Source organism: Mastomys coucha, unplaced genomic scaffold, assembly GCF_008632895.1.
Source record: "Mastomys coucha isolate ucsf_1 unplaced genomic scaffold, UCSF_Mcou_1 pScaffold15, whole genome shotgun sequence".
NCBI lineage: Eukaryota > Metazoa > Chordata > Mammalia > Rodentia > Muridae > Mastomys > Mastomys coucha.
Genome location: NW_022196897.1, coordinates 124,998,392 through 125,024,253, shown reverse-complemented (window position 1 = coordinate 125,024,253; position 25,862 = coordinate 124,998,392). Strand labels below are relative to the sequence as shown.

Sequence of the window (25,862 nt, the reverse complement as noted above, 5' to 3'; positions counted from 1 at the left end):
ATGAAAAGGGAGACATAACTACAGACACTGAGGAAATCCAAAAAATCATGAGATCCTACTACAAAAGCTTATACTTAACAAAACTGAAAAACCTGGATGAAATGACAATTTTCTAGACAGATACCAGGTACCAAAGTTAAATCAAGACCAGATAAATGAGCTAAACAGTGCCATATCTGCTAATGAAATAGAAACAGTCATTAATAGTATTCCAACCAAAAAAAGCCCAGGACCAGTTGGTTTTAGTGCAGAGTTTTATCAGACCTTCAAAGAAGACCTAATATCAATACTCCTCAAACTATTCCACAAAATAGAAACAGAAATTACTCTACCCAATTTGTTCTATGAAGCCACAATTACTCTTATATCTAAACCACATAAAGACCTAACAAAGAAAGAAAACTTCAGACCAATTTCCCTTATGAATATCGATGCAAAAATACTCAATAAAATTCTTGCAAACCGAATCAAAATGATCATCCACCATGATCAAGTAGGCTTCATCCCAGGGATGCAGGGATGGTTCAATATACAGAAATCCATCAAAGTAATCACTATATAAACAAACTCAAAGAAAAAAAAACATATGATCATCTCATTAGATGCTGAGAAAGCATTTGACAAAATTAAACATCCCTTCATGACAAAAGTCTTGGAAAGATCAGGAATTCAAGGCCCATACTTAAACATAGTAAAAGCAATATGCAGCAAACCAGTATCCAACACCAAACTAAATGGAGAGAAACTTGAAGCAATCCCACTAAAATTAGGGACTAGACAAGCCTGCCTACTCTCACCCTACCTATTCAGTATTGTTCTTGAAGTCCTAGCTAGAGCAATTAGACAACAAAAGGAGATCAAAGGGATATGAATTGGAAAGGAAGAAGTCAAATTATCACTATTTGCTGATGGTATGAAAGTATACTCAAGTGACTTCAGAAATTCCACCAGAGAGCTCCTAAACCTGATAAACAACCTTAGCAAAGTAGCTGGATATAAAATTAACTCAAGCAAATCAGTGGCCTTCCTGTACACAATAGATAAACAGGCTGAGAAAGAAATTAGGGAAACAACACTCTTCACAATAGTCACAAATAATATAAAATACCTTGGTGTGACTCTAACTACGCAAGTAAAAGATCTGTTTGACAAGAACTTTAAGTCTCTGAAGAAGGAAATTGAAGAAAATCTCAGAAGATGGAAAGATCTGCCATACTCGTGAATAAGCAGGATTAATATAGTAAAACTGGCCATCTTGCCAAAAGCAATCTACAGATTCAATGCAATCCCCATCAGAATTCTAACTCAATTCTTCACAGACTTAGAAAGAGCAATTTGCAAATTCATCTGGAATAACAAAAAAAACCTAGGATAGCGAAAACTATTCTCAACAATAAAAGAACCTCTGGTGGAATCACTGTACTACAGAGCAATTGTGACAAAAACTGCATAGTATTGGCACAGTGACAGGCAGGAAGATCAATGGAATAGAATTGAAGACCCAGAAATGAACCCATACACCTATGGTCACTTGATCTTTGACAAAGGAGCTAAAACAATCCAAAAAAAAGACAGCATTTTCAACAAATGGTGCTGGCTCAACTAGTGGGTTGGCATGTAGAAAAATGCAAATCAATCCATTCCTATCTCCTCATACAAAGCTCAAGTCCAAGTGGATCAAGGACCTCCACATAAAACCACATACACTGAAACTAACAGAAAAGAAAGTAATGAAGAGCCTTGAGCACATAGGCACAGGGGAAAATTTCCTGAACAGAACACCAATAGCTTATGCTCTAAGATAAAGAATTGACAAATGAGACCTCATAAAATAACAAAGCTTCTATAAGCCAAAAGACACTGTCAATAGGACAAAATGGCAACCAACAAATTGGGAAAAGATCTTTACCAATCCTATATCTGATAGAGGGCTAATATCCAATATATACAAAGAACTCAAGAAGTTAGACTCCAGAGAACCAAATAACCCTATTAAAAATGGGGTACAGAGCTTAACAAAGAATTCTCACCTGAGGAATACCAAATAGCAGAGAAACACCTAAAGAAATATTCAACATCCTTAGTCATCAGGGAAATACAAATCAAACCAACCTTTAGATTCCACCTAACACCAGTCAGAATGGCTAAGGTCAAAAACTCAGGTGACAGCAGATGCTGGCAAGGTTGTGGAGAAACCTTCATTGCTGGTGGGATTGCAAGCTGGTACAATCACTCTGGAAATCAGTTTGGCAGTTCCTCAGGAAATTGGACATAATACACCATGAGGACCCAGCTATACCACTCCTGGTCATATACCCAGAAGGTACTCCAACACGTAATGAGGACATATGCTCTACTATGTTCATAGCAGCCTTATTTATAATAGCCAGAAACTGGAAACAACCCAGATGTCCCTCAACAGAAGAATGGATACAGAAAATGTGGTACATTTACATAATGGAGTACTACTCAGCTAATAAAAACAATGAATTTATGAAATTCTTAGGGAAATGGATGGATCTGGAAAATATCATCCTGAATGAGGTAACCAAATCACAAAAGAACATACATGCTATTCACTCTCAGATAAGTGGATATTAGCCCAGAAGATCAGAATACACAAAGTACAATCCACAAACCACAAGAAACTCAAGAAGGAGGAAGATCAAAGTGTGGATACTTTGTTCCTTCTTAAAAGGGGGAACAAAATACCCATGGAAGGAGTTACAGAGACAAACTATGGAGTAGATACTGAAGGAAGGACAATCCCGAGACTGCTCCACCTGGGAATCCTTCCCATATTCAATCATCAAATCCAGATACTATTGTGGATGCTAGCAAGTGCTGGCTGATCAGAACCTGATATAGTTGCCTCCTGAGAGGCTCTGACAGTACCGGACTAATACAGAAATAGAGGCTCACAGCCATCCATTGGACTGAGCACAGGATTCCCAATGAAGGAGCTAGAGAAAGGACCCAAGGAGCTGAAGGGCTTGCAGACCCTTAGGAGGAACAGCAATATGAACTAACTAGTACCTTCAGAGCTCCCAGTTACTAAACCACCAACCAAAGAGTACACATGGTGGGACTAATGGCTCCAGCAGCATATGTATAGCAGAGGATGACCTAGTCAGTCGTTAAGGGCAGGAGAGGCCCTTGGCCCTGTGAAGGTTCTATGCCCCAGGTAGGGGAATGCCAGGGGCAGGAAGCAGGAGAGGGTGGGTTGTTGAGTAGGGAGTGGAGGGAGGGAATGGTTTTTTTTTTTTTAATTTAATTCAATTTTTATTTTTCTTGGAGGGGAAACTGGGAAAGGAGACATCATATGACATGTAAATAAAGAAAATATCTAATAAAAAAAAGAAAAGAAAAAAATCGAGTTCTTTATCTCCATCAAAATCTCAGCAGGGGACTCTCAGTTACTTCCAGTAGCTTGCACATTTTTCTAAATGGACCAATGAGAGAAAAAAAGGGCAAGGATCTACTCAGCAGCCTGTTTCCAACCAGGTGAGCCAATTGTGGAGCACCAAACCTCTCCAGGAGTGATTTGGTTCAGAATTGGATGGCTCAAGTGGTACTTTATCTTTTGAGATTCATTCTCTTGTAGCCTAGGTTGCCTTTAGACTCATTATGTAGCCACAATTCTCCTGGAGTTACTGCTCCTCCTGCCTCCACTTCTCATGAGCATCAACACTCAGAGACGTGGTTATTGTAGAGGTCGTTTTATGTGCTGTGCACTGGAAACTTCTGCAGCATGTAAATACTTTTGAAAGGATCGTTCTTGTTTATTTAATTTTGAGCAGGCTAGTGATTCTGATTACAGATGTCTCTTTCTCCACCACCTGGTTCATGTTTCATGTAAACCAAGTACATCTTTAATAAATAGTTTTTCTATTTCTCTCATAGATAATTAGTAACCATCTTTACTTATTAGTAGGTATAGAACAGTCTATTTTATTCTAATCCTGTCGCAGTATCTGAAAATGTTAATAACTAACACCAAGAGTTTTTTACGACAGGGTTATGAGGAGTGATGTCTAGATGGCTATCAGAGGACATCATATAATAGACACGGAAGATTAGTTTGATCTCAACACTTAATAAATGTTTACTCTACTGAAAGGAAGCTCCTTATAAGCTAGTAAGTGCAATAGGATAGAAAATTTCCATTTTGCCCAAGTTTTGAATGGTGGCCTTCTGCAGTAGATAAGCCTGTTTTATTCCCAAGGTCTTCCAAAGCTGGGGAAAAAATTGGGGCATAAAATATAACAAGTCAATCAGTCCAAAAGAACCCCATGTTTCAGATGGAAGGCTCTTGAGCCAATGGCCAAACTTCAGGCAGTCTGGGAGTACGTAACCACAGTGATGCTTATTAAATGGAATGTCCATCTTGCCGCATTCTCAAAGGTATTTTTTTTTTATTATCTGAAGTTATTGCTTCTCTTTATTGTACACGATGTCCTATAAAGAAGATATATGTCCACAATTGAACTTTCAAAGAGGACCACGGGGCCAGCTTCATTTAAAGGGAATGAAGTTAAGCAGTAAATTCGCTGGTCACTCTTTTCATAAGAACAGTATCTTAGTCAGCAGTTGGTCTTTGATGTCCTAACAATAGCACTGGGCTTAGAAGGCTGAGGAGCACCCCATAATACACAAACTAGTCTACATTCATTAAAATGTGGAGACCAAGCTTAGAGGGCAGCATGCGACAGGGAGTTCAGAGACTGGGCCAGTCTTCACACTGTTTGTCATGCTTGCTGTTTTCTTGGCTGTATGATTTAGCAGAGTATGATATTCACAAGATACTGTACATACATAATTTCAGTAATGTTTAGTAAAATCCGGGAACAGCAGCCACCTGTGTAAAGAGCAGCACTCAGATCAATGGAGAGAACGCATTCAGCAGTCAGGCACTTTCTTGATGATGGTACTCTTTGTCCTCTCTCTACCCACATCCTCCCTTCCACGTTCCTCCACTTGTTTGTCATGGTTCAATCTTGATATAGACAGGACTAATAGTTGATAGTGCTTTGTGACTAGCTTCTTTCATACAGTCTTATTCCAATGAACGTACACCCTGGGTGTAGCTATTATTAAGCATGTTCTCGATTGCCTCCTTATCCATCCTGCTATCCATGACATCTGGCTTGGTATGAGCTGGGGATGACTTTAATAACATTCTGATGATTTTTTTCTCAGTCTTTAAGTGCACTGACTGTGGATACCTCACTAGGGTGGAATTGATGGGACAGCAGTATGTGTAGATTTTATTTTCAGTTAGTTTGGAAAAATTATTTCCCACAATGTTTATATCAGTCTACACTTACACTAGACTACTAGGTTGCTCAACATTATTATCCACACTAGTACCTACAAGGATTTTTTTTATTTTGTCATTCCAGTTTGATAGTGTAGTGATTTTATGTTTTCAGTGATCATACATTCCTTTAGAAGTTTTTTTTTTTTTTTCCCTAGGAGGTGGGGGGAACGTCATTCTATGGTAGAATGTTTGCTAGTATGTACATGGCCTTGGGCTTAACCTCCAGCAATGCAAAATAGAAGTCATGGTTTCACTGTACTTTAGTCAGTGCTCAATTGTGTGATGACCTCCAAATGAGTACACTGTGTAGGAAACTTGAGCAAGACTGGTTCCAAACTCATAACTGAATCACACAAAGAAAGAACCGTCAATGTATAATGGAATTCAAAAGGTTTGGCTCAATAAATGAGAGGACTCTGTCCATTGGGAAGAAAACAAAACAAAATAGAGATTAAAGTTCTTTGGGGGAACAGGGAAGTCAGAGACAGAGGAAATTTAGCAGAAAAGGATCAAAGTGGCCCACAATCTAGTTAGAAATCATAGCTAAGGCTGGAACTATAAAAGAGAATATGACACCATTGGGTAGAGAAGACATTCTTAACTTCTCATCACCTGCTCCTGAAAAGACTGTGAGAGGATGAACTTGTGGCATACAGAGGAAAAAGGGGACCTGACTCATCACAAGAAAAAACCCTTCTGCCTGGTAGCAGTAACTAAGGAGTAGAATGTAAACTCCCAGAGCTCGTGGAATGCCTGTCCCCTGTCCTGTTTCTCTTGCTACTTTGGGGAAAGGAAGGTGAGGAGCCAAAGGGCATCTCTTCCTCAGGGAGAGTGGTAGTGCTTTCAGGCTTAAATTGCTAAAGCTCAGCGAGTGAGTGATGAATGTCATATTCGTGGGTACAGTTCCATTCCTATCATGTGGTACATCATGTTTAAGCACAGAAAGGACAACTATTATGAAGGGAGATGGCAAGCGATGGACATGTATACCTTGACTCAGAAATGACACTTGCTTCTTATCCCACAGGAGACAACAGAATCATCAGTATAGACATGAGGTTTATGGTGAGTCTTCAGATAGCAGCTTCATGGACCATATCACTTTGGCAAAGGGTTTTCCTCCACAGAAAGGGCTTACAAGAACATAGTGCTAAATCTTGAAGTCACAACATGGCTGTTGCCAAGTTTCCTTCAACTGCAAAGTGGGGACAACTTTCATTGGGAGATTAAGGAATGGAGGTGTAAACACCCATCAAGTTCTAAAAGCAAGGCTTGAGTGTAAATGCTCAGTGTTAGCATCTGTATTGCTGTTGTTATTACCACCACTGGTTTTGAAAGTGAAATCTATGGATTAATAGATTCCACCTCCCCACCAGAATGTCTGTTTAGAGATGAGGAAATGAAGTCCAGAGACATGATGTGATTTGCCCAAGGTCACAGAATTCTCAGTACTAACAACACCTATATGCTAAAACTTTACTACTGCAATGCGAAAGGCATTACACTATAACTTCCCAGAGATGTAGCTATTTTTGTTTAGTTTTACTGAACAGGATGAAGAGGCAAATGTTTCTGCTTAGGGTATACCCTTAAATAAGAAACAGAACAGGCATCAGCCACTCCTTGGCCACTCTGTGGGAGCCTGTGACTTGATTTAGTTGATGGGATATTAACGGGCACGCGTAACTCGAGCAAAAGGCTAAACTGTGTAGCACACACACATGCCTACTTCTTGGCTTTCTGTAAATTTTTTATCACCAGGAGATAAAGGTTTAGCAAGGAGCCTGCAGGCCTAGAGTAGTGGAAAAATGCCCACGGAGCAAATGCAAACCTAAGCCAGGTTTGTTGGGGCTCTTGCCCAGGTCTGAACTCTAGCTGACACACTGGTCAATAAAGGTGCAGATGGAAGCAAATTGTTGTAGACTGCTGAGTTGAATGTGCAATTGGTCCTTTAACATTTTCAGGGGATAGCTGAATAATATAGAACCCATCTATTTTCAGGGTGTTCAGAAGCACACCTCTGGGCTACTGCTTTTTGAATTGTTTTTTGCCTGTGACTAAGCTGGGGACCTTGCCAAAATGCAGGTTCTGATTCAGTAGTTCTGGGATGGACACAAGGAGGTGCTACTGTGGCTGGCCCACAGCAACCCTGGGTAAAGGGCTGCAAAATCATCCTGGGCTTCTCCTGTGGGCTTCTGTGCCACAACCTGCTTTGGTGAACACTTAGGCAGTAGATGGTTTACCATCTGTGTGTATGAGTAATCCATGCCCTCATTGAAAATCCTGTGTGAGTCTGACACACTCTGTTGTTCTAACATCCATCTTGGCCAGGTAAGCCTGTGTTAATAGCTCCTCAGTCTGTCTTCTGGGATTATCTGCCTTTTACTAGTTACACTTTCTGTTTCTTGGATTTTAATGCTCCATAGGACCCAATCTAGCTGACTGTTCCATTCTGAGCTCACAACCCATACTGAACTTTAAGGTACAACTCAATTGAGATAGAAAGGCTTCTGCTGGTCTTCTTAATTCTCTGTCAGACAGGATGCAAAGAGGATGATGAGGATGGCCCTTGGACAGCAGCAGTACAATGGAAGTTTGGCCACATGTCTAATCTGTTTTCCAGTCCAGCACCCACTGTTCATTCTGCCTCTTTACTCCACCGTGACCACCACATCACTGCCATTATGTTGCCTGGATAAATGAGCCATATGGAATCTTGTACTTTGGTTGTCCTGAAAGGAAAGGAAAACTCTTTCCAAGGATACAGGGTTTTTTTTTCTCTCCTTCAGATTCTCACAGTCCACTGGAGGTCAAACACCGATATTTTAATTTGGGAAAATATCTTTCTAAAATTCAACTTCCAAACTCTGTGAGGTTCTTCAAAGGTTCCACAAGATTGCTGTGGATCCTAAGAACATTATGTAAGTGCATTAAAAATATTGCCATGATTTCTTAATAAGTTAAACATGCAACATCCATATGACCCAACCATTTTTCTCCTAAATATATACCCAACAGAAATGAAAGCATATGTTTATACAAATGTTCACTACATTTCCATTTTAATAGTTCCCAAATAGGAAACAACTTAAATGCTTTTCAGTGAGCCAATGGATTAGCTTACTGTATACAGAGCCATACAATAGAATCCTAATTGACAATAAAAGGAACAAATTTCTTATGAACAAAACAAGGATAATTGTCAAATTTATTCTGTGAGTAAAGAAGCCATAAAATTGTATGAATGTACTTACAAAAAACCCAGGAAATACCAGATGAATCTATAGTAACAGAAGGCAGGTCAGTGGCTGCCTAGAGATTGCAAGAAATTACAAAGAGGCACAAAGAAATGTATAAAAGTTTATCACCTTCATGATGGTGATGTCATCACACTTGTCTATATTGTCAAAACAATCATATATACATAAATACATATATATTCACATATGTCTAAAAATGCTGTATTTTAGAAAGTAATAAAATGACTACTTCCCTTCTTTTCATTGGCATCTCCAAAAGGTAGCTTGAGCTAAAGTATGGAGTGCATGTGCATGTGTGTGTATGTGTGTGTGTATGCCTGTGTGTGTGTGTGTGTGTGTGCGTGTGTGAATTATCATTGACATGACCATGTTGTTTGGATACTGTAGAAGTAAGTTAATGTTTGGGGTATGTATGGCATTATTTCTAGATTCCTGCATTCTTCATGTAAATCTACCTTGATGTTTAAAAGTAAATATGTAGTGTCCAACAGGAAATGACTGGTCTGTCACCCTCTTTGTCTATATTCTCTTTTCCAATTCACTGCTGTTGAATACCTGGAGATTGGATTGCTTTGGAATGTAAGTTCAGCAGCTCAGGAACCAAGCATCAAGTCCTAAGTCCAGTTTCATGGGCCCTGCTTCAGTGTGTCTTCCAGGAAGCAGAGCAAGGCTGCTCTCTCCCAGGGGGATGGAAGTCACAGACAACATTTAATGTGAGATGATTCACTTTCCTAAGATGGGCAAAGGTCAATGCCTGCAGGAAGAAGGAGTTGTTAACCTACTGTTTTCACTTCTGCTAAGTTTACAGAAATAACTTTCCAGTGACATCTGTTGGTCTGTGCTTGGGGAGTAGATGCTATTTATCAAGGCACCTTGCCCTGCCTTCTCAGGCATTAGATGACAGCCACACAGAACTCTGGGTAGTTCTCATAGTCATCCATCCTCTCATTTAAAATAGTAAATATCCACAAAGGTTAATTTCACAAGGGAAAATGGGCCAGCCATATCCCTAAGCATCAGGAATTTATAGTTTTTAACCTAATTCTGACCTTTGGTATTCATGAATTTTCCTAGCTATTGGAAGGTGTGAGATACTGAATACTCTTACTGCCCACAACACAGCCCTTTCAGAGGCTTGAAAATCTTATTTTTGATACTGACAACAAACAGAGGTGTCTCATGGAAGCTCTCTGCTGTCTTTCCAGTGGTGGTCTACTCTGATGCTATCTAGACAGGAAGTCACCCCGATGGCTAATGTTTACATGTATAGTATGTTTGTTTCTTCTAAAAGCAAACCTGAGATACAACCCAGGCATGACTCCAGGAACTCCGAGAAGGGAAGAAGGCAGGAAGGTAAGGTAAAGTGAGGGGAGGGAAGGGAAGGGAAGGGGCATAATATATTTCTAGGAAAGGAGCTGGCATGGACAGTAATTCTCAGCAGTAAGAGGAATGCTGGACATTACCGTGTTGGCTTGATTGCCATAGTACTTGACCTTGCTTCTTGACTGAAGTGCATAGAAGACAGTAAATTGTTTCTTTTTTTCTTTTTTCTTTTATGTATCTGAATGTTTTGCTTGCACATGTACCATGTGTGTGATCTAGCGTCCATGGGGACCAGAGAGTGTCATATGCCTTGGAACTGGAGTTACAAATGTCTGTGAGCTTCCATGTGGGTGTGAAGAAGTAAACCTTGGTCCTGTGCAAAGAGCAGCAAGTGCTCATGACTGAAAAGCCATGTTTCTATCCCAGACGTGAATTTCATATATTTCATGTTCACATCTTTGTTTGAACTTCATATATAAGGTTTTAAAAGATGCAAACTAAGACCCACTTTCCCCAACAAAAAACTTCTTTGTCATTTCTTTTGAACTTATGCATTTAATAGAAGATTAACTAGATGCTACTGTCCTAGCTGTTAAAAAAAAATTTGTTTTAGGGGACAGGAGCAGGGGTAATGTGGTAGTTATTCTGGGTTGTTAACTTGACTACATCTGGAATTAATTAAAAACCCAAGTTGCTGAGCCCACTTCTGAGGGAATTTTAGTTACTTGGATCATTTGAGGTAGAATTTATTTTATATATATATATATAATTATTTTTAAATTATATATTATTATATTATATAATGTGTATAATTATATAATATATAATATTATATATACTATAATAAGGCCTACCTCAAATGATATATAACAAAACTGATAGAATAAAATATATATTTCATTCCTCTGGAGAATCCTGACTAATACAAAGAGAGAAACATTTTTCACTGTCACTGAAGAAGGGCTTCGTTACCACCAGTCCAAGTTACAAAATGCTGAATCAAGGATTGGTTGAAAAAAAGATTACTCATAGGAGCAGAGAGAAAAAAATAGATACCCCCAACCACTAAACTACTGTAAAACAAATCCAAATAAAACAAGCTAAAGAAACAGATGATTGAAATTGGAGTGTAGAGGAGACTGTCTAGGAAAAAGAGTAGTACCTGCCTATGAACACCAGGGAGATAAAAAGCGAACATGGAATTAAGTTATAGACCAAGGGATCTTTTAAAGGCATATCAAAATAAGAGTGTTCTGAAAAAAATAAGGATTGAAAATATCTGAATGACATAAAGAAGATGTTTTGGGGTTCACTTGGAAGTTTGATACCCCAGACATAATCTTCAGATAATTTTCAGGACATCTTTCAATCTCAAAGTTCAATATACTTGTTAGATGTGGCTTGAAGTAAATGTTGAAGAGTTTGCATAAATAGTAGAGTTTTTTGTTCTAAAAAAAAAAAAGACACAAAATTGCAGTGTTTTTGTTAAATGTGTCCAAACAAGCACCTGTATGATCTATAAATTATACTGAGATGTCATAGGAAATAGAAAAGTGATCTGGGAGTGGGCACAGGCTTCTGGTATAATAAAATGACAACCAGTCAAAAGTGAGATATGCCATAGTAGAATTTTTTTTTTTTTTTTAGGAAACTTAAGACCCTGAGAAAAACTCTTTAATAGTATCAAGAACAGTTTACTTTTAATTATTAGAAATCTACTCACAATAAATGAAAACATTTGTTCACAAAAGGACCTGTACAGGGTAGTAATATGATCTTACCTAGGTAACACAAAGATTTGGAAACTCTCCAAACATTCATTGATGAGGAGTGGATAAATAAGATCATGGAATAATTGAGTGGAATATCACTCAGTACTAAAGAAGGGAAATCTACCCAGATATACAATTTTTCAAAGATTCTCAAAAATAGTGCGTTAAATCAAAGACAACAGACACACAGAAGAATGCACAATTCTATGCATGCGGGCCCTGGGACAGGCAAAGCTGCAGTGCTGGGTATCAGAAGAAGGATGATTGCCTACAGAGGTACAGTCATTCGAAAGCCTTCTAGTGTAACAGCAAACGCCCTGTACCCTAACTTTGATGGCAGCTATATGGCCACATACAACTATCACACACAATCAACCCTATTAACACATATGCATACAGCTATCAAAAGTGCAACAGAACTCTTGAATTTGTTCACTTTATTGCATGCAAATCACACATTGTTTTAAATACTTTTTAAATTTAGAGAGAAAGAAAAGAGAATAAAAACCAAAGGAAAAATTAGAAAATGGAAAAAGAGAAGAAGAGACAGGAAGTGGAGAGGATGAAGGGAGAAATAAGGGGGCTGTGGAGTTTGGGGACAGCCTGAGTGAAGGCATTGCCTTGTTCAGTCCTGGGGTTCAGGGTACCTGGTTGTGACATTTCCACATGCCGTACACTATGGCAGCTCAGGTACGAGTGGCCACTGGACAAATCACTGAAGAAGATGCAGCCAGGCTCTAAGGGATGTTTTCAAAACAGATGTCAGAGCATGGGAGGAAAAGGGAACACTGAAGATGGGTCTTTGAAATCTCAACATTAGCTTCATCCTTGGATAAGAGTCCCAGAATTATAGCCCATGGACACTGGAAATAAAGAAATGACTAGAGAAATGCTCTGACGAGAGAATAAGCTTGGGACTTCATATGGCAAGGGTATACACACCATAGGCTGGAAAGCACTTAAAGCCAACCCCCAAGTCTAAGCTAACGTGATGAAATTTTTGAGTATCACGAGTAAACAGAAAAACCTTAAAAGCTTCAGCTTTGGTTTTCAGTGGGCCTGGGGTCACCGCAGTGGTAGAACTCTCGTCTAGCATGCTTCAAAAGCCAAATGCTAAGAAGTCACCTTAACTTTTCCTGGGAGGCATGGAGTAGTGTAAGAAAGTGAATATCTTCAAAATTCTGAGCAAACAATAGAACTCAGCCTGCTGCCAAACTGCCATTCCATATAAGAACCAAATAAAGGTGTCTGGAAATGTGAGTTCTTGGAGACTTTTGTAGTTGATAAAGCTATTTTTAAAAAGTCTTTTTTTTTTGTAGAATGTATTCAGCAGCATCTAATATAAAAAAAGTTGTATGGAGAGAGCAGAGTTAAGAAGTTAAGACACCTCATAGTTTAAGCAAAACCATTCTTCAGAGCATAATAAAACTGGCAATCCCTGATCGCCAGGTGCAATAAAAAGGCAAAAGAAAATTCCAACACTACACATTTAGAAAACATAATTAAAAAAATCTAGAGACAACCTACAGACAAGACAGAAAAAGACTAAGAGTCCTGTTTCCCAGGAGAATGTAGGCTACAGATATAGCCTGATCTCCAGCATTGCTAGAGGTGTGTGAAGCGAAAATATGTTTGTAAGGTCTTTAAAACAATAGAAATGGGACACATAGCTTCCATATTTTGAGGGAAAGCAAACAAAATAAAAATACTTAAATACCAGGTTATGCTCCAATCTACGGCAAAGCATTTTGCGAGTCCTCACAATGACATTAGTCAGGAGGGGTTAGCTCTCCCTGGAGTCATACAGCCAAGCTGATGGTGGGGAAGAAGAAACAATTGGAAATGTGTGAAGAATCAACACAATGAAAAATTTATCTTTAAAATTATCAGGAAGCAATGTAATTATAAGTGGTTAGTCCATTGATTTCACAGATAAAGAAAACTGAGGCATAGCTCACCAATATTAGAAATTTAAAAAAATTAAAAGCAAAAAATGCTTGAAACAAAAGGTTGAAAATTGTACCTTCCAAAACCCCACAAACCCCTGAGTGGAGTCAGAGCAACAACACTAAAGTCAAGACAGTTTTAATATACACATAATAAAAGAAATTAATGAGAAATTTCATTTAAATAAAACTACAACACTCCAAAGACACTTATGTCCTAACACTATGAATTATAGAAATAGGCATTTAAAAATGAGCAGAATTTCGGGTTACAAGAAGAGAAAAGGGCACAATAGCGGGGTCAGACCATAGTGATTTTGCTTCTGGAATCATCAGACAAATCAAGATATGGAAGGCATATAGCTTAAATTAACAACCTTAGTCCTATAGGCCTTATTATATAAGACATTTATATGTTATATATGTAAATATATACTACAAAACATGCAAGGATTACAAATACTTATGCATAAACTTTATACTATTAAAATTAAATTTCATTTGAGAATGTATGATCTTCTCAGAAACATAAATCAGTACAACCAGCTAAAGAAACATTGCATAACTTGAATAGGTCATTGACAGTGGAATACCCAGAATATGAATCAGAGATTCCAATCAAGAACATAGCAAGATGAACAAGATTTTAGGAGTATTCTGACATTATTTTAATTGACATTCAATTTTTATTTAAAGTGCTGGTAAAAATACGGAAGAAAGTTGAATCCTTGCCGTGACTGTGTGAAAGGATCCTGTTACCAAAGCATAATGGAAAAGACTAATATTTTATTCTCTAAAGCATTCAAATCAAGAAAATAATGTAAGAAACAAAAAAAATGTGAAAAATTTTTTTCCCTGTTTGTTTCTGAAAAAGAAAGAGAAGGAAGTCATGGAGTTGGATGGGTGGGGAGGCGAGGAGGACCTGGGAGGAGATGAGAGAGGGGAAACCGTGATCAGAGTAGACTGTATGAAAAAAATCATTTTTAATTTAAAAAATCAAACTTGAAAAACAAATATAAAGGTTTTCTCAAGGAAGGACACCTCTACTTTTTGTCCTAGTTAGGAGAATTAAAGTTGTAAGACATTAAAAAAATTCTCATTAAAATTTTAGTAATTTAGAGCAAAACAACACTGAAGTTCCCTGAAATACATTTAGTATAAATTTCCAAGGATTATTTTAAACATCAATTAATTAATCAATTTTGTGCGTGTGTGTGTGCATGTGTGTGAAGAGGGGAGTGTAATGTTTACGTGTGTGTGTGTGTGTGTGTGTGTGTGTGTGTGTAGTGTCTGAGTGTGTGTGTATTGTGTGAGTGTGTTTGTGTGTATGTATATGTAGTATGCGTGTACTCTCATACCACAGTGTGTTTGAGGAGGTCAGAAGACAACTTATGGGGAGCTGGTTCTCTGCTCCCAAAATGTGAATTCCTGAGGTAAACTCATGTCCTCAGAGATCCTCAGGCTTGGTGGCAAGAGCCTGTACCTGTTGGGTGTCTCTGTCTCTGTCTCTGTCTCTCTGTCTCTCTTTGTCTCTCTTGCACACACATACACACACACACATTAAAATAGGACATTCACTCTATCAGAACACATTACATGACTATATTACACAAAACACAGTATTATTTGTATGTGAATAGATATGTGAAGAAGCAGACTTAGACATGTGAAGTTTAGTCAGTGACAAAGTGGAACATTTAGCAAGTTTGACAAGACAGCTGGTTACTCCCTTTGGCAAAAATAGTTATATATTTAAAATCCAGAAATAACTTCATAGTAGATTGCTTTTCTAAAATAGTATAACTACAAACCCATTAGAACAAAATGTATTTTAAAGATTTTTATAATCTTTAACAAAAAGTCATTAGGGAAAAGTTTGGGAATTGAATAGATTCAAGAAAGCCAGCTACTCCACGGCCATAAGTAGCATAAACAAAGCAAGTTGGCCAAGACACTCACAAAGCACATGAAACAAAAGATCAATATTGTATTTTCCAAGAATTCCTTCAGATTCACACAGGCCTTTGTAATATAACTTGGCAGCTCCTTTCCACTAGAACCAGAATCTGTTTCCTGTCCCTGAGACTCAAAGCTGATCTTAAGACATGAACATTTGTGAGGGGCTCTTACACCTGCTTTTCTTTGCTTGCTGCTCTGAACTCTCCATGTGGAGATGAAGGTGAGAGGGTATGGAGAGAGGACAGGTGGGCTATGACTTGTAACAACCAGACTTATGAGTGAGGTCATTGCACTACCTCATCCACACTACACCAACAGAGGGCTTAAATACATGAATAATTTAAGGAGAGGTGAACAGAAGAACCACCCAGCTGAGCCTGGGGCTAGATGTTGCCCTACAAACTCATGAGCAAATAAAACTGTGGCTGCATTCAAGCCACTAAATTGTAGAGTGGTTTGTTATGCTCCAGTAGGGAAGTGGGACAATTATCCATCACTTACAAAGGCTTCCAGTGATAAAAGCAATTGCCTGACTGGAAAGTGGGCATGCAAGTTGGGAAACAAGAGACAGATGCCTATTAACTTGAATCAAAGCTGGAGGAATCTTGTTGACAGACGGGAACAGAAACTGGGACCCTATAGTCAGCTTGTCTGGGTCTAAGTCCTGGACCTGACCTTCCCCTATTCCACTGTGTAGCATTGAGCAAGTAACTTCAATCTCTTCAGTTCTCCATATCCTCATCTGTGGAATGGACAGCAGTCCTTCCTCATCTCTGGTTTCAGTTCTTTTGTTTTAGTTGGCAGCAATCAAACATAGTCTAAAAACACTAAATGGAAAATATAAAAGATGGCTAATTTTAAAGCTTTAAATGGCATGCTATACTAACTAAAGTAATAAAATATCTTGCAGAATATCATCATAATGGTTCTTATTGAAAGTTCTTGCTCTTGCTTTATCATAGGTGTGTGGGTAGAGGAGACACAGTGTCTGCAGGGTTCTCTGCTACCTAGGGATCTGAGCATTCACCAAGGTCTCAGATTGAATCCATCAAGGATAGGGAGATGTCTGTCAGTCCTTCGGGGTCACTGTGAGGAGCTTCACTTAAGCATGGTTTTTCTTCTAGCACTATATGGCTCAGATAAAATAGGGAGTACACGAAGCTACCCTGTTTTATTGAAGGCAACAGGCGAATAAAGAGGCAGCATGCTTGCTTGTAAAGATGACAGATCAAGAACAAAATCTTTTCACTGAAGCTCAGCGTTCGGTTTCCTTTGATGCTATTGTAAAAATAACCAATTTGGCATCTTATTAAACTTGCTTAAATTTCACTGCTTTAATGAGGTCATGTTTTACTATTAAAAATCACAATCCTAAATTTGAGTGAGATTTATTAGATGATACATGAGAGTTCTGTTTAAAAAAGAGATAGCATTATTTTGATTATAATTGTTATTGACTACGAAACCTGTATTTTAAAATGTTCGGTGTTTCAGGCTGCTCTTATATTATATATAATTGTGTTCTCATTATCATTTAATTAAAGACAGGACAAAACTAGCCAGAGTATCTCACAACACAAGATAGTTATGCCAGCAACCTGCCCCCCCCCACAAAAAAAGTCATTCAAAAGTCAACAAGCTTGACAGTTCCACGAATTTTTATATAGCTAGTGCTGACAATCAAAAATTTCTTACTGGATATTTCATGACCCACAAACCAACAGAAAGATTATGGACTCAAAACATTTATTGCTACCTCATAGCAGCATATCTGCAGCGATGGAAGTCACAAAGGAAAACAAAATGAAAAACCAATTTCCTAGAACTCCCTAGAACTACCAAGGAAATCTTGTTAAGGATTCTAAACATGTTTTGTATAGATATAAGCACAGATGCCTATATATACATGTATGCATAGGTAGTTGGCATAGTAAGGCTATATGTGTGTCAGAAAATGCAACATTTAAGTGTTGCCCCTCTTTTGTAGTCAGTATTATGAGCTTACCAAGAACTTGGAGTATGGATATATCATTTGAGATACAATACACAAAATATAAGGTATACATTTTTCTACCATAAAATAAGAAAAACAAATTAAGGAGCTTCTAGCTCTTGGGCTATAGAGTGGGCTACCTAACCTCAGTTTCCCCATTTGAAAGCAGAATGATGACAATACCTAATTCCCGGGCTTCTCTTTTTTGAGCTTAGAGAGATTAGTATGTGTACAGTGGTAGAAGCATTGCCTGTCATACAAAAGGCACTCAAATTTTTAGCTCTTGTTGTTGCTACTTTGCGTATTTTTGTTGGATGCCCTTGATCCATCCAAGTCACTAAATCTTAAATGAAGGTGTGCCTCTTTTTAAATAATTGTAAATGCAGTGCAGCTGAGGCAAACTCACCAATGCCTGCTTTATAATGTAAGAGGATCCTCTGAGTTTCCATTATCTAAGGCCTTTGGTAGTGTAGACATTACAGAATCAAACAATTTAGATGGGATTTAAGATTTGGTCAAAAATGTCCAGAAAACAGAAAGAATTTTGAGGCCTCACAGTTTTGTCTTCAAGTACACCTGCTGCTAGCAAATGCATTCTTTTGTATCCGGCAGACAGCAGATAAATGTCTTTTGCAGGTTTAACTGGCTCTGTCCATTTGAATTATACTGCCTTGAGCCCAAGAAATAACTTTGGTCAGGAAGAATATAAAACTTTTATAAGAAGAAATTACAAAAAGAATAAAATTACAAACTAAACTGTTAAAGTCATCAGTAGGCTCGGTTAAATGAGGGCTTTGGGTGCTCGCCATAACTGAACACTGTAACAAGATAAACTGAAGCTACTGGATTAGCAGCGACTTAGGACCCCAGGTATGCCTAGGAGTAGAACTGTTTCTACCCCTCCCCCATTTCTTCTGTTTTGGGGGGCTGTTCTTCAGCAAAAGCCCTCCGAGAATCCCATCCAGTTCTACCAGCTGCTTCTCTCATTAAAGTACTGTTGGGGTGGAAAAGGCCAACCGGAGATTATTCTAATGATAGCAAGCACCTCATAAAGAAATCTGCCAAATTTACTTTTCCATAGAACATCATTTTTACAGCTTTTTTTCATGAATCCACGAGGAAAGAAAGCATCACATATAAAATACAATTTCCAGAAGCCTTGATGATATTGAGAATTATTTCTTCAGTGTTTGGCATGGGGAAATATCTGTTGCTGTACAGGGTTATCCAAAGGGTAATGTGAGAGGCTCCTACAAAATCAGAGTGTTTTTAGAAGGGTTTGATAGCTTTTAAGCTTAAGGTATGCATTTTTGCAAGCCTGGTTTGCATTTGTAAGGGCCACCTTGCTTTAGTCTGGCAGACAGCAAGCTTGATATAATTAACCAACAGGTGGGAATGTGTGAATTCTAACAAGTTTCTTAATCACTCTGTGCCTCAGTTTCACAATCTGTAAGACAGAGAGATTAACAATCTTGTAGGGAGGGTTATGATGAGATCAAATGAGTCAGATCCTGTAACACTCTTCAAACAGTAGCATGGTACACCCGCCTGATGTAGATCTGTTTAAATAAACGCTTTTTTTCAGCAACAGGTTATTATTATTATTTTTTAATGGCGTAAAGATATAAAAATCTCAACATTGCATAGTGAATAGTTTTAGTAGGGCCTGACTGCGTTTCTTGAGAGAGTGCAGAATCCTGGCTGTGCCCTGAAGAAAATCCCAGTTCACTTCTACTAGTTCTGGTTTTACGCCTGCTCTATCCCTAAAACCACGAGAAGGACTTTCCAAAGTCATAATAGAAAAGCCCACGTGGGCAACCTTTACTCAGCAAAATTCATCTGCAGCTCAAGACCTAATATATGCCCCCTGGCCTCAACTCTCCCCCTGGAACTGAAATTGAATCCTGTTACTAAAAGGATCTTCGAAGCAGATGTTCACTGGGAAGAAGTTTAAAGGTCCCAAGTAACTCCAGACCAAATTCCTACAGGTGCCTTGACTATGGCCCTTTGCCTGGGACAACGGGGCATAAAAGGTGAAGGAATCACTCAGGCAAAGGTGAGGTGTCTGGCTAGTCTCCAGAAATTATGTCTTGACCTCTGATACTGCTTGCACACTCAGAATACTTTCTCCTAAATAACAGCTTGGAGATTTATCTTAGAAGGCCTCTTTGTGTCTCCTCACCTCAGTCTCTCTTGCCTCTAGACAAAACTACCAAGTCTCTGGCAGCACCCAGAATCCAAAGCAACCTCCAGCCAGCTTGTACCTCCCAAGCCTAAGACCTTTTCCTGGTGCCAAACCTGTGGCAGATCTGAGACGTTCTCTAGGTAGACTTTGCAGCAGGCCTGGCCTCCACACATAACCTTTCTACCCACCCACCTTCCGTCCCCATCTCCTAGACCAAGCATTTCTACTTAAGCTGGGTTGCCCAGTCAAAAGCGCTCTTTGGTGGAACGGAGGACCCGCCTCCTGCCAAGTACCAGGCGCTTGCTTAGGACCTTGCCTGCCACCCAGCTTCGCTCAGCCGCGCACGCCCCCTCCGGGCGGCGCACTCACCTGCAGCTGGGACCCGCTGACGTTGCCGGCGGCCGCGTCCTGCCGGTCGGCAGCTCCGGATCCGCGCAGAACCGTGATGTGCAGCGTGAGCAGCAGCAGCCCCAGCAGCAGGAGCAGTTCCGCGGCCAGGCGCACCATCCTCTTGAGTCGCGCGGCTTTAGGACCCCGCGCGGCGGGCGGCAGCGGCGGCGGAGGCGGCGGCGGCGGCGGCGGCGGCGCCGGGGGAGGAGGAGTCGGAGCCCCCGAGCTGGACTGCACGGCTCCCGCCTCGGCCCCCACCGGGGCCCCGCTCCCCGGGCCGGCAGGGCTGGCTCTGGGCTCGGCCGAGCGCACGGGGGCCGGGGAACAGGAGCAGCCGCCACCGCCGCCGCCACACCACAGCGGAGCCACCGCGGGGCCGGGGACGTCCAAGCCGGTGGCGGAGCAATCCCAGGAGCTGTCCGGCGGTGGCGATGGGGACTCGGGGCTGTCCGCGACCCAGGCCCGGCCAGGGTCCACCCTTCGGGCAGGGAGCTGCGGGGGCGGCGGCGGGGCGGGCGCAGCCGAGCCCCCGAGCGCACATGGGCTCCCCAGATGTGGCCGCGGTGCCGCAGCTGGAGCGGGAGCGGCCGCCAGAGGAGCGCGGGGAAGAGGCGGAGGAGGAGAAGGAGGAGGAGGGCTTCAGAGGCCGCCTGGAGTTACCTCCACTCTCGGCTCCCCCGCCCCCGCTGCCCCGAGCCACTCACCCTCGGGGCCACCACCTTGCTCACTGCAAGCTCCTTGGGACCTCCAGCCTCGTCGCCCTGCTCGCCCAGTCCCCGGATGGGCTGGCTCCGGGTCACCGAGGTTGTCACCGTTTGAGGATAACTGGAGGCGCCCCGCCGGCGCCTTCGTCCGCCTTCTCGGCTGTGCTAAGTGCTCGCTGCCGAGGTCGCTGTGGCGAAGGGACTAGCCCTCTTCTCGCTCTAGTGCTTGGGGCTGCGGGCGAGTGGGGGTCGCCCAGGCCACCTGAGAAAAGTTTATGGGCAAAGTAGAGCCCGGAGTTGTACGAGTGGAGAACGGAGAGGCCAGACAAACCAGGGGTCTGCGATGCCACTGCGCTGCCTGACCTTGAGCAGCGAGTTTCGGGGGCTTGGGGGTTGGTGACACGGTGTCTGTCGTTCCGGAAGGGTCTTGACACTAGCTGCGGGGCTCTGGGTTGGCTGATCACCCGGTGCAGCGGACCGTGCGCCTACAGCGCCCAGGAGCGTCGGAGAGGCGGGTGAGTTGGATTCAGTCCGCGCGCATCTACTTAAGTGCGCAGGTGTCGCGTGGGGGGCTGCAAGGGACAAGGTGTGCGCTGCGAAGGCGCTCGGACGTCAGCGGGGCGCTGGGTGACTCTCAGCTTGGTAGGCTCGAGTCTGGGGGCTCATCCTGGGGGAGCTGCGCCTGGAGGGGATTTGGGGGCTGCCGAGACGCAGCCGCTGCTACTGCGCCACCGCCTCATGACCACTCTGCAGCCTCGGGCTCCGGCGAGCGACTCATGCCTTGCAAGGGGTGCGGCTGGCGAGCGGAACGGCTGGGTGGTAGACCTGGAGTGCGCAGGATTCTTGCCTCCGAGGCTAGAGTGAACTGGGTCCAGCGTGGCTCTGGCTCCTGCCTTCCCCAAGTGGCTCGAGTGACGGGCGCTCTGTTAGGCTGGGGACTTTTATACTGTGTTCCCTCCTCCTCCTTCCTCTCCTGGGCCAGCCCAGCCCTTCCCTCCCGGTGAGCTCAGCCCTAGTCAAGCGTGAGCACGCGTTCTCACAACCCTTGTAACACATTGCCATTTCTCAACCCAGGACCGTTGGACAAATCCTCCTTAGGTGAATGAAATCAAATAAACAAATAAAACTTTCTTACAGGGCACACCACTTTTCTCTCCTTTTCTACCTCTTTCTACAGCCACTAGGAACGGACAGAAGATTCCAAATTAAACTGCCTTTAGAGTTCAAATCTTTTCTTCGGAACTCCAAGATGAATTTCTTCGCCACTCCAGACGTTCCTTGGGTCGCCGTAGCATTTTCCAGAATTTAACTAGTTGTGGTTCAGCATGCTGTTTACATCTGTATGTATCCAGTTAACGAACTGCCTCTTTGAAAATGCTGGAAACTTCTTTAAAATTCTAGCCAAACCCAGCAGCTCATTAATAAATTGGCAGCTCTTTATAAAGTGCAGGAAGGGTTTCTTTTCCTTTTCGCTAAGGGTGGGTTTCCCCTCCCTGGCAGAGTGCTCCCTTTCAACTCTTAGGCTGCCTGGCTTCCCATTGCTATCTCCAGTCTCTGAAATACCAATAATTGTCAACTGGAGCGCCGAGGGAAGAAATTGAAACAATAAACCTTGGTGGTTCAGATGGGAGATCAAAGGGGATTCTAGCAGCTTTGGAATCCCAGAAGGATTCCCCTGCGTGTTTTCTAATTAGAATCACTTAAGAGCATCAGGCGGCAGAATCAGCACCCAGGTGGAATATATAAATTAGGATGGCAAACTAGAATCCTGTGGCCATAGATATGTGGACTTTCCAGGTGGTGATGGGGACACACAACGACAAATGACTCCTGTTGCCAAAAGCAGGCTGTTCTGGATTAGGGCTGAAAGGATGGCTGTATTTTGTCATTTTTTTTCCCCACACAGTCTCCCCATGTGAGCCTCAACTGCATTTCTCTCTTGCAAAAGTTTTAATTTTTTTCTCCTAAGGAAAAATGACTAAAGAAAAAATGTGGAAAGAAAGTCTTGCAAGGAATGTAAATTCTTATAAAATTATAGATGGAGATTTCAAGATCAAAGTCTTTGTAAAATGTTGTAAAATTGAGTTTGGGGTCAGATGTTTTCATTAAATGTTGAACAAATGTATGAATGAATGCTACTGAAGTTCCTTCAATTTGTGAAGGAACTTGGTGACCCAAATTCCAGATGAATTTATACTCTGGTAAGCACATACCAGTAACATTCTCAAAGCAATGCTACCAGCAACAGCCTGCTTCTACAGGCTTAGGGAACCATTGGCTCACACATTATATGAAAAGGGAGCCATGTGTCTACTGCACCACCAAATTCTGTTTCAAGCACATTTCTGAAATTGTCCCAGTAGCTGATGAAAGTTTGAAGATAATTCTGCATCCTTCAAAATCTCCAAGGCATTGTATTCATAGCTTTATAACTGGCCTTACTATATTCCCATAGAATGTGTCTGTTATTCTGTCTGTATTCCCAGAAGACCTGGATTAGGCCATCTCTGTGGTAGAGCATTTTAGAAGCCCATTCAACCTCAATATGCTATTTCTTTCTACTTACATTTACAGTTAGAAGACACTTTGCAGTCACATTTGGGTCTAAGTAGGAGAGTGGAGTCCTGGGAGTCTTAAGACTCCTGAGTGGTTATCCACGCGTACTCAGCCTTCCCTTTCAGTATGGCAGGCCTAAGAGGTAGAAGGAGACATTGTTCAGGTTGTTCAGAAGTGAGCCATTGAACTAGAAATATCAGTACTTTCTTCAAGTGAAAAATATCTTTTAAAATCAAATACACATGATTTTCTCATACTTTTAACTATCATTACCTCCCAAGACAGGTACAATCTTCACAGATACCTGCCTGATCATCCTTAATATTTCTAGGACTTACACAAGGTAAGGGGCTTCATTAAGACATTTACACACATGCATATAATATACTTAAATTATATTTTAACCTTTGTTACCCTTTCCTTTCCTTTGTCCTCCCCCCTCCCCTCCTCTTCATAGTTAGATTTCTGTTGCTATGATAAGCCCCAGGACTAACGCAACTTGGGGAAGAAAGGGTTTATCTCATCTTACAGCTCGAAGTACCTAATGAAGGGAAGGCAGGGCTGGAACTCAAGGCAGGAAGAGAGGCAGAGGCCATGCTGCTTTCTGGCTTGCTTCTTCTGGCTCATTCAGCCTGCTTTCCTGTATACCACAGGCTCATCTGCTCAGGAAAGCCCATGATGATCTGGCCCCTCCTTTATCAATTATCAATTAAGAAATTCCACAGAGAGATACCCACGGGCTAATCTGATAGAGGCATTTCCTCAGATGATCTTGGCTTGTGTCAAGTTGACAAAAAACATTAGACAGTACAACTGAGTCTTTGTCAACTTGGCATACAAATGCATCATCATTGAACAATAAGCTTGTTTTTTTAATCCACAAGACCTCATGTATTTAAAGATATTAACTAGATAAATACCTTTGAGCTGTATTCACCTCTTGTGAGGAGCATGAAGTCTAGTGACACTATGCATGTGTAAAGCTTTTGATATTTTGTGGGGGAAAAAAAAAAGAACCAGGAACCTAATGATGCAAGCTGGTGGCTTCTAGCATCCATGGATGAAGTTACAAAGGAAAAGAATGAGCTTGTGATAAAAACTAACTGACTTCAGATGCATGTAAACAGTTGAAAAGTTCCTAAGTGTGCTCTGGAAGAGGATCTTCTTCCTGGCAGTCATACAGCTCAAGTTGTCAAGCCCAAGCCCTCATTGTAAGACTGACTGAGTGACAGTGAAAATGCCAGCCCCAAGCTCAGAGGGTGCAATCAGTAAGGACACTGACTGATACAGAGTGGGGTTTTCTAACTTCTGATGGGTGATATATATATATATATTGTCAACTTGACTGCATCTGGAATCAACTGAAATCCAAATGGCTGTGATGAATTTTCTTAATCAGATTATTTGAGGAAGCCTTCCCTCCCGGCATCGTTGGTTTCCTGTTGCTGAGATAAACATAGCCAAAAGCATCTTAAGAAGGAAAGGGTTTATGCTGCCTTATAACTTAGTCTGCATGTCAAGAAGACTCCTGAGTGGTTATCCACGCGTACTCAGCCTTCCCTTTCAGTATGGCAGGCCTAAGAGGTAGAAGGAGACATTGTTCAGATCGTTCAGAAGAGAACCATTGAACTAGAAATGTCAGCACTTTCTTCAAGTGAAAAATATCTTTTAAAATCAAATAAATTTTGGCCAGGGAGGCATGCTGCTTACTGGCTTACTCTCCAAGGCTTGTGAAACCTACCTGCACAGGGGTGGTGCTACCAGCAAAGGGCTGGGGCCCATTCAGCACCACACATTAATCCCATTTCATAGCAATCATTAATCAAAAAAGAAAGATGCTCCAAAGGCTTGAGTACAGGTCAGTCTTATGAATGCCATTTCTCAACTGAAGTTCCTTTTTCCCAGATGATCCTAGTTTATGTCACCTTAACAAAAAACTAACCAGCATGCCCTTCTACATCTCTAATGGGACTTCATTTACTTTAATGGGATAAGTATCTTTATGTTTGAACAGGAATTGTTATATTATATATGTGTATGCCTATACATATACAAATATTCATTTTTAAAAATCTGTTCATCTGTTGATGAATAGTTAGACTGGTTCTATATCTAGGGTGGTGTTAATAGTGCAGCAATAAACATGGATATGAATTTATCTTTATGGTATGTTGACTTAGATGTATATGCACACTTCAGATATTTATGCCCAAGAGTGTTATAACTGGATCATTTGATAATTCTAGTTTTTTTTTTTTGGTAGAGCCTCCATACCTGTAGTGCTAGACTAACTTATATTTCCCTACATCATTGCCAATATATGCTGCTCTTTGTGTTCTTATTGACAGTCGTTCTGGGCAGAGTGAGATGCAGTTTCAGTGTAGTTTGGTTTGCATTTCCTTGAAGGCTAAGGATATTGCATGTTCTAAGTTTGGTGTCTCTTTTGACTCTATT

General features: G+C 41.1%; 1 protein-coding gene across 1 annotated transcript in view; it reads right to left on the bottom strand.

Moving 5' to 3' along the window:
* Ism1 (isthmin 1) overlaps positions 1–21,784 on the bottom strand; it is a 91,052-nt gene extending 69,268 nt beyond the window's left edge. The window contains exons 1-2 of the mRNA XM_031372051.1: positions 21,368–21,784; positions 20,128–20,325 (exon numbers count right to left, since the gene is read on the bottom strand). Coding sequence (XP_031227911.1) covers positions 20,128–20,265 — 138 coding nt within the window. The 5' untranslated portion in view covers positions 20,266–20,325; positions 21,368–21,784. The remainder of the gene's footprint in view (positions 1–20,127; positions 20,326–21,367) is intronic.
* Between the last annotated feature and the right edge of the window lie 4,078 nt (positions 21,785–25,862).